This window comes from Musa acuminata, chromosome BXJ1-2, assembly GCF_036884655.1.
Source record: "Musa acuminata AAA Group cultivar baxijiao chromosome BXJ1-2, Cavendish_Baxijiao_AAA, whole genome shotgun sequence".
Classification (NCBI taxonomy): Eukaryota; Viridiplantae; Streptophyta; class Magnoliopsida; order Zingiberales; family Musaceae; genus Musa; species Musa acuminata.
In genome coordinates this window covers 1,490,310-1,502,223 of record NC_088328.1, presented here as the reverse complement: position 1 = coordinate 1,502,223, position 11,914 = coordinate 1,490,310, and the positions used below count along the sequence as shown (strand labels likewise).

The 11,914-nt window shown below is 37.6% G+C and overlaps 3 protein-coding genes across 6 annotated transcripts; 2 read left to right on the top strand and 1 right to left on the bottom strand.

Moving 5' to 3' along the window:
• Positions 1-583: 583 nt before the first annotated feature.
• On the bottom strand, positions 584-2,407 carry LOC135595180 (large ribosomal subunit protein eL14-like). Its single transcript, XM_065085756.1, has 5 exons — positions 2,339-2,407; positions 2,112-2,213; positions 1,143-1,272; positions 952-1,064; positions 584-864 (listed from the first exon to the last, which is right to left on the bottom strand). Exons 1-5 carry the CDS (start codon positions 2,339-2,341, stop codon positions 808-810), a joined length of 405 nt encoding a protein of 134 aa, XP_064941828.1. The 5' UTR covers positions 2,342-2,407; the 3' UTR covers positions 584-807.
• Positions 2,408-3,874: 1,467 nt separating this feature from the next.
• On the top strand, positions 3,875-7,763 carry LOC103974242 (glycolipid transfer protein 1). The gene is made up of 7 exons (XM_009389015.3): positions 3,875-4,197; positions 4,575-4,714; positions 5,308-5,363; positions 5,613-5,743; positions 6,595-6,730; positions 7,217-7,348; positions 7,438-7,763. The coding sequence occupies exons 2-7, from the start codon at positions 4,597-4,599 to the stop codon at positions 7,471-7,473; spliced, it is 609 nt and encodes a 202-aa protein (XP_009387290.1). The 5' UTR covers positions 3,875-4,197; positions 4,575-4,596; the 3' UTR covers positions 7,474-7,763.
• A 1,121-nt stretch (positions 7,764-8,884) lies between these two features.
• LOC135586384 (CRIB domain-containing protein RIC10-like) lies at positions 8,885-10,776 on the top strand. 4 transcript variants are annotated; one of them, XM_065108127.1, is made up of 5 exons: positions 8,885-9,258; positions 9,532-9,626; positions 9,721-9,818; positions 9,916-10,003; positions 10,199-10,776. In XM_065108127.1, the coding sequence occupies exons 2-5, from the start codon at positions 9,566-9,568 to the stop codon at positions 10,606-10,608; spliced, it is 657 nt and encodes a 218-aa protein (XP_064964199.1). In that variant the 5' UTR covers positions 8,885-9,258; positions 9,532-9,565; the 3' UTR covers positions 10,609-10,776. The 4 variants fall into 4 exon arrangements, with proteins under 4 accessions (XP_064964199.1, XP_064964193.1, XP_064964195.1 ...); XM_065108121.1 differs by having other exon boundaries at positions 9,913-10,003; XM_065108123.1 differs by having other exon boundaries at positions 9,525-9,626.
• The last annotated feature ends 1,138 nt before the right edge of the window (positions 10,777-11,914 follow it).

Genomic DNA, 11,914 nt, shown 5'->3' with positions numbered 1-11,914 from the left:
TCTCGAAAAGATTTCTTTGATCAAAAACCCTACTACTACAAAAGTTCCGCCTTTTTCCCGACTTCTGTTGCCCAAATTGACTCTCATCTGTATCTCTTGGATAACGAGCGAGTGATTCTTGGTGATAGCAATCATCCAGTGTCCCTCTCAGGTAATTAAGTGATTCTTGGTTGCAACCTCCCATCTCAACGAAGTAGTCCCAAGTTTAGGAGGCATAAGCTTGAGCTTGAGCTTGGCCGTGTGTGTGTTTCTTGCTTCTCCTTCTCCTCGACAAATATGTTGTCAATTCATATACATATACGGGGCAACTGATCCCCAAATGCTTAATTGCCAATAGAAGACATTTAGTAAGTAAATTTTCTGTGACTTGGTAATGAAACCTCTGTATCGTGCCATGCATACAAACCCCCACCAACTGGGATTTTCCAAGTATGTTCTTCTTAATGCGCCTGATACAGCCTCGGGAAGCATTCATATGGGGAGAGAGGAGGCTCATAGGGATGTATGTCTGTGGTAAATAAAATTAATTTTTTTGTTTGCCCCTGTCAGCAAATTTTTCTCTTCATATATATACACACCCATGTACTCCTGATCATAATATAGTCATGTACCTTTACTGTCATACAAACGTGATCTGGGAACTACAGATCATGACTTCAAAAATATAGGCATCACTTCTTATCACTTTCGGGCCTATCAATAAAAGCAAAATCTGAGTTGCAAAATATCAAAAAGTACATTCAATCTGTTTAAGGACATGTAAATGGATAACAGAACCCTGGCTGAGGAACCAGAAATATATGAAGCTCAAGCCACATCTGCCTTTTTAAGCTTGGCCAGCTCTTGCCTGATGGCGCCTCCTCTCTGAACAAATACATGAAGTCTTGTCAACACGACGAACGAAAGGTTTTTCTAAGAGAATCAAATCAATGGGGGAATATTAGTCTCCACCTTAATCTTTGCCAGCATGACCTTGAACCTGTCAAAATCATTCAGTGAAGCTCTCCTCTTCTGAACAATTAGTTTTCTTCCCCATGAGCTGTTCTCCCATTTGTTCTTCACATCTATAGCACTTATGTTAATGTTACAACAGCAAATTTACATGTAATCCACTATTCAAATAGAGATAACGATTATCATACCAGCAGCTTCCATGGCATCAAGAAGGGTCTTCTTCTTGGGGACCCGTGGTATGTCAATCTTTATATCAGTAAGAGAGAGCCTCTTGAAATTGATTTGGCCTCGTACCATGTCAGGAGAATCGACCAGAGCCTAAAATGGATAAGTAATTTAGCATAAATGGTTGAGATGCCATGAATGAGTCAGACATTGTGTTGTCAATCTCCTGGCTTTTTATTGAATTATCATTCACTTAGGTCAAATTTCCCTGAATTCCCAATGTTTACGTAGTAGTCATTCACAAACCATTTCTTCAAAGCGGCAAAACAAATTCACCATGTTGATGATCCCTGCTATTGTTGTGGCTAGGCTACCAAATGAAAGAACATACCACAATAAACTTTTGATCTTCCCAATTGATTGTTCAGTACCTATAAAAATTTGAACTTTATTATGGCCAACTTCCCAATTGATTGTTCATTAACTTTGTTCATTTCCAGAAACAAAAAACCTAGTCTCTGGTTATGGCCAACTGTTCAACAGTCGACATTGCACTCATTTTTTTGAAGGGCATAGATAAGACCAGTTCTCTAACTCCTTCTGGTGCAAATTCCAAACTATATCTGCTAGATCTTTGATTACTTAGAAATTCTTTTAAGAAGAAAATACAATTATGTTCTTATCTTCCTCCTAATAGCCACACAAATCGGTCACATAAAGAGCGCAAATCACCTTTCAACAACAGCAGTAGCTGTTCGAGTAAATATTGCATATCAAAGGGAGATCTGACAACAGCTACACGCATATGAATGAACGACTATATAACTTTTCTTGTTAATCTGAATCTACCTGATGTATTTTAAGCAGCATATAAAAAGGAAAAATAGGTGAAAAAATTGGATTTTTTTACATATAAAAAGAACCTTTAAATGAGAATCAAGACCAAATTCGAAGATTTGAGGGATAGAGGGGACGATGCCCCAGATACGTACTCTGTTCTGATCGATAACATCGACGATAACGACGAGCCTGCCGTATTCCTTCCCGTAGGTCACAAGCGCAACCCTGCCGATCTCCACATATCGCTTGAACGGCTGCAGCATCCATCAGAAACTACCCCGGATCAGCTCAAGAACAAAGCAAAAGCACTTAGGAAGGGCAAGAAATCGAGATGCGACGGAAGAGCAAGGAAGGCGGGCGAGCAAGTAAAGATCCTCACCATTTCGAGGGCGAGAGAGAGAGAGAGAGAGAGTGTACCGCCACGCTCAAGAGAGAGGGCCGTAAAGCACCTATAGGGTTTTCTGATCGTTCGGGATTTGATCTTGCCTCCCTGACCGTCCGATCTAGGGCATGATGCGATATACCAAAACGGCCTTGGTCTTGCAACCACAAAATGACTTGCTTAGGATCGTCAAAGCCAATTTACCCGGAAAAACTGTCGGCAATTGATTATTTTTTTTCCAAGAAAGCAGAAATTGGGTATTTTTTATACCTCTAATAAGAATTTATTCAGGAATATTTTAAATAAATAAATAAATAATGTTTCAGGTTCATTATATTATTTTATGTTAAATCAAATCAAATCGACTCAAATCAAATCATTATATTATTTTATTATAATATGTTTAAATAATATATTATTTTTATATTATATTATATTTATTGATGATATATTAGTGTATTCAAGGAGCAATTAGGAATATAAGGAACACTTGAGAAATATATTGTTCTTGCTAAGAAAAAAAGAAGTCATATGCAAAGTTCAGCAAACGTGAATTTTAGTTGAATGAAATTATTTTCTTAGGCCATGTGATTTCGATGAAAGGCATATTTGTTGATCCAAAGAAAGTGAAAACTCTAGTTTCTTTTTTTTTTTCGTCTCTCCTCGTCAGAGTTACCGTAATGAAAAGAGAAAGAAAAATAAAGAAAGAAGAGGGGAAAAAAAAAAAAAAGCTAGTGACTTGGCTTAGAAAATAAAAACAATTAAATAGAAGATAAAATTAAGATTTTCTAATAAATATAGTTATAATGTTATTAAATATAGTTATAACATTTTTTACCTCCAATAAATACATTGAAAACATATGCAAAAACGTTATAATTCTGAAATAAAAAATTAAAAAATAATATAAACTAACTAATCATTCTTTTGGGTTTCAAATAAAACAAAAATATATAAGAAAACTTCAGTTCTATCTATTTATTATGTTATATTATATTATATTATATTCCTGAATATGATTACAATGTATTTGACTCATGTATAAAGATACTACAACAAAGGAACAATGACTCAAAATACAATGCAAATTAACTGGTCATTCTTGATGAGATTTAAAATAGGTATGGGGCCAATTCTATCTCTACTTTATAATTTTTTTATAAAACGCTCGTAATCATATGAAAAAATAATTTTACTTGTATGGTCAAATCTTAGGAGGCATTCTAAAAAAGATTAGGATTAAAAAAAATTATTTGAAATTTTTTTTAAGGTTAGAATCCTACGTAAAAAAAAAATCTCCGGCTTAGGATTTTTTTTTTTTCGAAAAATGACTTTTTATTTATTTATTCTTTTATTTTATTAAAATTATAACGGTGAGTTGGACCGCCCGTACTTAGTTTCATACCGTAAAACGGGAGCCGGAGTTACCTACTTGTACTGTTGTCGTTGGAGATTACTGGTGGGGGCTCAGGCGGACCCCACCACTTCAGTCTTCGATTATCGTCTGGTAATTGGTAATCAAGAAACGGGTAGAAAGGGTCCCTTCCCTCTCGTACGTATTATCCTCCCTCCCGACAAACTTTTCGTCACAAGTCTCCCTCTCTGCGTCGGTCGTGAAGAGTCTTTGATTCTTGGCCGGCCCTCTTTGCCGTTCATCTCCCTGAATCCCAATACAGCTATCCGCCAATTCGCTCTTCGACGAATTCCCCAGATCGGGAGCCACTGATATCTCTATATATTCCGATCGTTCTGATTCGCGACCTCCACGATTGCACACCCCATTCCGTTCGCTTTGATCTGACAGTCCTGAACAAGGGGAGAGAGACCAGTCAGTCGGAGAACTTGTGTTGAAGACGGTTAGTTCCCGATCAGATCACCTGAAAAGCTCTTGTTTTGCTTACAGCTCTGTTGATTTTAGGAAGAAAGATTGGATCTTATAAACATCTCCTTTTTCTTTACGATCTGAAGCCATGAAACACGAAGGCGATTCTTTTAGAAAGATCAACTAGTTTGGTTGGTCGGAGATCGGTTTATTATAACTTTAACTTGTGCATTAGATTACAACTCGTAGAGTCATCGCTTCCTAACAAGATTCGAGATCCAGAATGGTGCCGTAATAATGTTTTGGGGCTGGATCTTCTAAGATCTGCCATGGAAATGGAATTTGTCCTTCTTGTTTGTACCGATCGCGCAGTCTAATCTTGAGAAAGATCTGGTTTTGATGTGATTTTAGGTTCAAGGATCAGAGAATCGAGATGGAGGGGACCGTGTTCACTCCCTCATTGGAAGGAATGAAGCATGTCAAGTCAGAGAACGGAGAAATTCTTACGAAGCCTTTCCTTGACGTGTGCAAGAACATCCTGCCGGTTTTAGGTACTTGGCTTACTCTTCTTTCTCTATTTCCTGAGGGGGAAGTTTCAGTGGAGCCCTTTGCACTTGCCTTGTCTGGTTCTTGAAAGAAATCTTCTTGGTACATACATTTTAGACTGACTTAGAAATGTCTTACTTATAGTTTACTAAGTCTAATTCCTCGGTGCGTGCAAAGAGGCTTTATCACAAGATTATTGCATGAAAAATGTCAGTAGGATGTTTAATAGTTTATTGGAAAATATCACATTTATCTTATGTTGTGTTAAGTCTATTTGTGCAATATACTCTCCTGTGGGGATTTGTAGTTGTTCTTTTGGTCATTAACATTGTGATCTTTTCTATCTAATATATTTTGTAGTCATATACATCATTTTCTCCAATTCTATCACTTCCACTAACTTTGTCTGGATAAAATATTTTATGAACTGATGCCTGATTGACTTTTTGGATCCTTTATATGGATTTTTTTGCTTACCAGAAACATGGATTGATATTTCTTCCTCACATTATCTTTTTCATCATTGAAACTGCATGTGTTCATCTTACAATATATATCTCCATGATATTGCTTGTGATCTCCACTTTGATGTTACCAGATAAGTTTGGAGCCGCCATGGCTATTGTCAAGTCTGATATAGGGGGTAACATAACGGTAAGAAACTTGCATTTTATTGTTACCTACTAATAGATAAAGCTCTTCAGGATATTGTAACCTACGTTTACATAAATGGGTAATGTTACACTTTTGAGGTCCACTTCTCTTTTCCACAATTATATTATTTGTTTGGCAATGACCAGTTGGTCTACTCAAGCTTTATAATTTAACTAAACAATGCAACTTCATTTAACATTCTTTTTGTTTTGTATCACTTATGTATATATTCACCATTTTAATTTGCAGAGGCTGGAAACTAAATATAATTCTGATCCATCGAAGTATGAATATTTATACAGTATGGTACAAGTTGAAGTTGAATCTAAGACAGCAACAGGCTCTTCGAGCTGTAGCAATGGGCTTCTATGGTTAACAAGGTCTGTTTTTTGGTTCATTTTCAGTAAGCTTTAGAAGTTCTCAATGATATTAAACTACTGTGTGAAATCCCATCCTACATATGTGTATGCATGTGGGAATATAGTAGTGAGAATTTTGCTGAACTGATAAGATTATTTAAAGCTGTTAACAATGGAAAGTAATAAGCACTAGGAAAAGTTTTCAATTGCTTGAACTAACGAGCAAGTTACTGTGTTCCCCCTGAATATTATATTATGTTCATTTGAGGATGAACATTGTTACTAGTGCACCCACAATTGCTTGAACCTTTAGATGAGATATTCGATCTATAATCCAAGAAACTACTGATAAACGTATGAGAATTTCATCTCACATGACTCAAGCAGAAATCCACAAATGTTGATTTTTATCATTCTCGACTACTTGATCTGGATATCCTTTCCTTAATTCTTGTAGTGTTGGGTGTTTTGTTTTTGATTATTGTGTATGTAATCTTGAGACAGGTATATGCATCTTGATGAATTTAGCAATCAAATAAATCCTTCATTCTTGATGGCATTCTATACACTTTGCATAAACAAAGCCAACAGTAACTACATGTCATGGTTTCTGCTTGCATTTTTTGCATATCTAAATAAAAAAGACATGCTTTCACAAATATAGAACGTTCTGTTTAGCGTATCATCTGATGTGTAACCAACTTTTTCGTGAGGCATCTGGAGATGTATGTAAGCATTCTTGTTACAGATCATGATAAATTAGTTGTCATCAATGTGGCTCTCCAGCAGAGCCATCTGAGTTTAGCTTAGCCGATCTAGTGCAGTAAAATCACCAGGCAAATATATGCTTCAATTATGTGTTTGTTTTTCAGAGCAATGGACTTCCTGGTGGAACTATTCCGGAATTTGCTAGAGTATGCAGACTGGACAATGTCGCAAGTCTGCACTGATTCCTACAGCAAGACCTTAAAAAAATGGCATGGTTGGCTTGCCAGTTCTACTGTCTCGGTAATATATGCTGTTCATACATGGTATTTATTTCTTAACATCTCTAGGTCTGAAGCAACTCATCTATTAAATGAACAAGAAATCTGACATAAACGATGTTTTATCACTTGACACTTGCAACGATAAAGCAGTTCATCTATCAGATAAATATGCTATCCTTTTTTTTTTTTTATTGATCCATCCATCTTTAAAAATTCAGAGAGAAATACCATGATCCAAATGGATGATGCTTATTGATGCTCTTTCTTAGTTTCATTAGCAGCTATTATTAGATAGTCATGATTTTTGCAGTTGGGACCTACTTGACATTCCCTTCTAACGACTGACATGGTACTTATATGATTTTGTGCTTTTGTAGAATTTGTGTAAATATCTCTCTTAGAATCTGCAAGCTTGCCCTCTTCTTTTAAATTGCAAAAATTTAGTCCATTCAAGTCTAGACAACATATAAATTTTCACTATCCAACTCTGTGAAACTGGTTGCAGATTGCTATGAAACTTGCTCCCGATAGAAAGAAATTCATGGAGGTTATTGGAGGATCGGGTGAGATCAATGCTGACATGGAGAAATTCTGCATAACATTTGCGCCTTTTCTAGCAGAGAACCACAAATTCCTAGTAAGAATACTGTACTCAGTTTTCATGGCCTGTGTAAATTTTCCACAAGTGAGAAGCTTATTGCCTTATTGCTTTTTGTCTCTCTACAGGTTAGCGTTGGTCTCGATGATATGAAGGCTTCATGATGATGTGAGGACTAAGCTAGCTTGCTTTCTTATCGCGATACTCTACCATCACTACAATGGAAACAGTTTCATCCTTTCAATATCATATCGGCATTACTGCATGTAGCTATTTGTTATGTGCTACATGTTATTATTAGCATTGTTCGGGTGTGCCGCCTATATCAAATTTGAAATCTGGAGACCAGAATGTACCAGGCGAGTATTAGATCTCATGTTCTTGGATTGTGTATTATGCAAATCGATCATTTGTACCAAGTATATGGAGCTATCAAGGTGATTGACTTGTTTAATTTTTTTTTTTTTTATTGAAAGAACAGATTACGTAGTTAATTTATGTTGGTATGTAAGACCGAATGCAAACCTAACAGACAACTTCCAATTAGTTGACAAAGAATTAACAATAGTGATATATATATATATATATATATATATATATATATATATATATATATATATATATATATGTGTATATATATATGTATATATATGTGTATATATATATGTATATATATGTGTATATATATATATATATATGTGTATGTGTATATATATGTGTATATATATATATATGTATGTGTATATATATGTGTATATAAATATATATATATGTATGTGTATATATATATATATATATATATATATATATATATATATATATGTATGTGTATATATATATGTATATGTATGTGTATATATATATGTATATATGTTTTTATATATATATATATATATATATATATATATATATATATATATATATATATGTATGTGTATATATATATGTATATATGTATGTGTATATATATATATATATATATATATATATATATATATATATATATATATATATATATATATATATCTTAATATAGATTGTATCTGTATCTACTCCGTTATATATTAAAATTCGCTAGATATGCCACTACCGTTAGCATCCATCCACAAAATCCAGAATAATCATTTTAATCATGGTTAACATTAGTTTATTCGAGTCGAAGAAATATACAAAACTATAAAATATCTTTAATATGTTAGCATCAAAATGAGATTTTATAGGATATTATTAATATACATTAAAGTTCCAAAGGAGAGTCAACTTACAATAGCTAACAAAATATCAGCTACAATGATATATTTTTCCATTAAATATATCTCTAAGTATTTAGTAATTGATTAATGCATATGCTAAACATAAATTTAGAGTCATAGTTATTAAAATCAGTAATCTGAAAGGTGGTTGCTCTTTTTATTTTATGAAAAGAAGGGGGGGAGAGAGGGAGAGAGACTGTGGGGTAGATGATGATGATGATGATGATGATAATAATAATAATAATAATAATAATAATAATAATAATAAGAGAGAGAGAGAGAGAGAGAGAGAGCGCGCGCGCGCCCCTCGCTAATGATAGATTGGTATTCAAAGGCCTCTTCCTATCGTTGACTAAAATTTCACGGCCACCGCGATCGGTCGCGTTCCCATTTGGAGGTGTCTCCAACGGCCAACAACGCGTCACCTTGAGGAGGAACCGGAGATGGCTCCCATTTTGGCGATGCCACCACATTCCAATCCGTCATCTCCTCCCCTTCCTCCCTCTACTTGTTTCTCGTCCTGAGCAATTCATTCGGAGTCCTCCTCCTCTTGCCCCTAGCGAATTCGAACTCAAAGCTGCCTTGGAAGGGGTTTGTGTTCTTGCCTGGTCCTCTCAGGCGGCAATGAGGAAGTTCTCATCAGGTTGGAGTATCTGGAGTTGCAAGTGCCCTCTGTCTCTTCATTGATTCCCCCAGGTATGGTAGCTTCTGCTTCCATCAGGTTGCCATTTGTTTCGGAGAATCTGATGTCCTGGTTCTCTTTAGGACCCATTCCTTCGTGTTTGATTTGATTTAGATCATTCTTTCTTTCTTTCTTTCCACGATTGGCTTTCGAATTGATCATATGTTAATCTGTTCATATTTCTCTGTCCCCAATCCTTCCGATCATGAATGGCTCTCTGCAATCGCGTCCCTAACTCATGCATTATGATATGAGTTGTGTTTCTTGGTCATTGTTCAAGGGCACAGGAGCTGACAGTGCCCCATAGAGTCTCTGTATACAATGGGCACAAAGATGAAGAAGGGCATGTTAAAGCCCCTGCGGTACATCTCTCAAATCTTCGGTATGCCGACGCGCTTCTTCATCATCCCTGTGATCCTTTTTTTTTTTCTGATGTCATACATCCTTTCATCTGAGCGAAATCTTCTTCACCACAGATAACAAGGAGCCTGAGATGCAGATTGGGTTTCCAACTGATGTCAAGCATGTGGCACACATCGGATGGGACGGACCGAGCGTTGGTTCCCCGAGCTGGGTACCCTTTCATCGGCCACAACTAGAATTTTTGATGCACTGAGCGTGTTTGTTTATTTGTTTCTTACAGTTGATGTTTCCATTTGAATTGATAGCAGATGAAGGATTACCATTCAGCACCGCTCAGCTCCTCATTCGGTGCAGATGGCAGGGAAAGCCCCCCATCAAACTCATGGGGTTCTCAAGGTCAGATTTCTTCTTCTGTCTCACTAGTTTCTTAGCGCATCCGAATCATTCGTGCCATCCAATTCAAGCCCCGCCTAGAAAAAGCACCATTACTGCATCAAAGACCGGTCGTGAAATCTCGTCTTTTCTCTGCTCTGCATGCATGCTTGAATAGCGTGCTCGCCGCAAGTCATATGTCTCACTTGGTGATGTCAGAATTCTCTCGAGGAGGAGGCATCGAAGACTCCCCGGCTCGGCAAACCCCGGAGCCTTCCAGGCTCAGCGCTGCATCGGCCGAACCCTCGCCCGACTCCCCCGACGTGGCTCCTGCATCCACCAAGCCAAGGCATTCAAGACGGCATCAGTCGGATGGAAGCCTGCCCAGCGACTCCCCCAGTCGCGACTCCGCCGACGGATCGAGGCGTGGCAGGAAGCCACGCAAGAAGGACGCAGCCGGCCCGTCCGACTCGCCGGCGCAGGACATGCCGGCTATTCCCAAGCAGTCACACCGAAAGAAAAACAGAGCGGCCAAGTCGAAGGCCCCAGCGTCGACCGAGGAGGGAAGCACCAAGCCGGCGCCGGTGGCCGCGATGCCGTCGGCCGGGGAGGACCACGCAGCGCAGTGACAAGAGTTGCCAAGTATTGCAAGAGATCGCTGGAGGTGGACGAGGAGTCATGTCAATGTGGATGAATGTCGTGAACACATAAAGAGATGGGATTTGCCTTGCTGTTGTTGTTTGCATAACTGCCATTTAACTACGATGCTTCAAAAGATACTCTCTGTTCATGAGCTAGTTTTTTTTTTATACTGTCAACTTCCTTTCGTTGGATTTGTGTCGTCAAACAATTTTACATCATGCTTTAACAAAATATATTTGATGTATAACAAAATTTAGCATGATTTAACAAAATATTTAATTTATTTTATTTTGCTTGGCTTTTATATATATATATATATATATATATATATATATATATATATATATATATATATCGAACAATTTAATCTATTTATTCATCTATAAAATTATGAAAATTAAAATTTCCATTGTAATGTATTTGAGAGAATATGGGCACGTGCAAATCACGTGCAACATGGACACATTAGTGCCAAATTTCGCATGGTGTGTACGCAGACGTGAGACCGATGCATCGTTGAACACCTTCAGGGCTTGACCACACAACTCGATGTTGGAAGGCCATATCACCCGAGAAAACTTTCGGGAGGTGATTCGGTCAGCTCTTGGGAGTAGCACGATGCGGTGAAGAAAGCCAAAATGGGCCCACAATGAATTCTTGGCTAGGCTGGGCTGGGATTTAAATCGGTAGGATTAGGGTTCGGGGTTTAAACTGATGATTCCATCCTCTGGGTGGCAATTCACTTCACCAACACCTTCAAGAACCGCGACTCCTTCATCCTCACAACCCTGGTCAACAAAAGCGGCCTCTTGATCCGGTGTTCCAAGCCCATCTCGTCTAGCTTCACGCTAAGCATGTGCCGCGACCGGAGCACCCTGTCGAGGCTGCAAAAAATGAGCGAGAGGTAACGGAGGACAACCTCGCGAGTGAGCTCGACGGTCTCCATTATGAAGGGCACGTTTCGTTGGACCTTATCCACGGAGAGCGTTAGCACGTTGGAGCTACGTGCTAACAGCGCCATGACCTCATCATCAGAGAAGCCGATCTTCTCGAGGTTGGCGATCTTGCGATGGAGCGTCTCGTGTCGAGAGATGGCGGCAGCGGGTGCACCGGCCTCATGTTCCCGGTGAAAAACTATCACGCCGATGAGCAAATAATAGTTGGTAATGATACACTCGGGGCTATAACATTACTTTTTTTAATTTTTTTAAGATTATTTTTTATATGTGATAACATGTATAATATTTTTTATATGATTAAATATTTTATTTTTATAATTATAAAAATCTTAAT

Excerpts from the sequence above, each read along its gene's own strand:
- LOC135595180 (XM_065085756.1), bottom strand. Across the intron at positions 1,065-1,142 it reads TGATGCCATGGAAGCTGCTG|ATGTGAAGAACAAATGGGAG; the intron begins GTATGATAATCG and ends TAAGTGCTATAG. Across the intron at positions 865-951 it reads TCATGCTGGCAAAGATTAAG|AGAGGAGGCGCCATCAGGCA; the intron begins GTGGAGACTAAT and ends GTATTTGTTCAG.
- LOC103974242 (XM_009389015.3), top strand. The coding sequence starts at position 4,597 with ATGGAGGGGACCGTGTTCACTCCCTCATTGGAAGGAATGAAGCATGTC. Across the intron at positions 5,364-5,612 it reads ATATAGGGGGTAACATAACG|AGGCTGGAAACTAAATATAA; the intron begins GTAAGAAACTTG and ends TTTAATTTGCAG. Across the intron at positions 5,744-6,594 it reads GGGCTTCTATGGTTAACAAG|AGCAATGGACTTCCTGGTGG; the intron begins GTCTGTTTTTTG and ends TTTGTTTTTCAG.
- LOC135586384 (XM_065108121.1), top strand. The coding sequence starts at position 9,566 with ATGGGCACAAAGATGAAGAAGGGCATGTTAAAGCCCCTGCGGTACATC. Across the intron at positions 9,627-9,720 it reads GTACATCTCTCAAATCTTCG|ATAACAAGGAGCCTGAGATG; the intron begins GTATGCCGACGC and ends TCTTCACCACAG. Across the intron at positions 9,819-9,912 it reads GCGTTGGTTCCCCGAGCTGG|CAGATGAAGGATTACCATTC; the intron begins GTACCCTTTCAT and ends TTGAATTGATAG.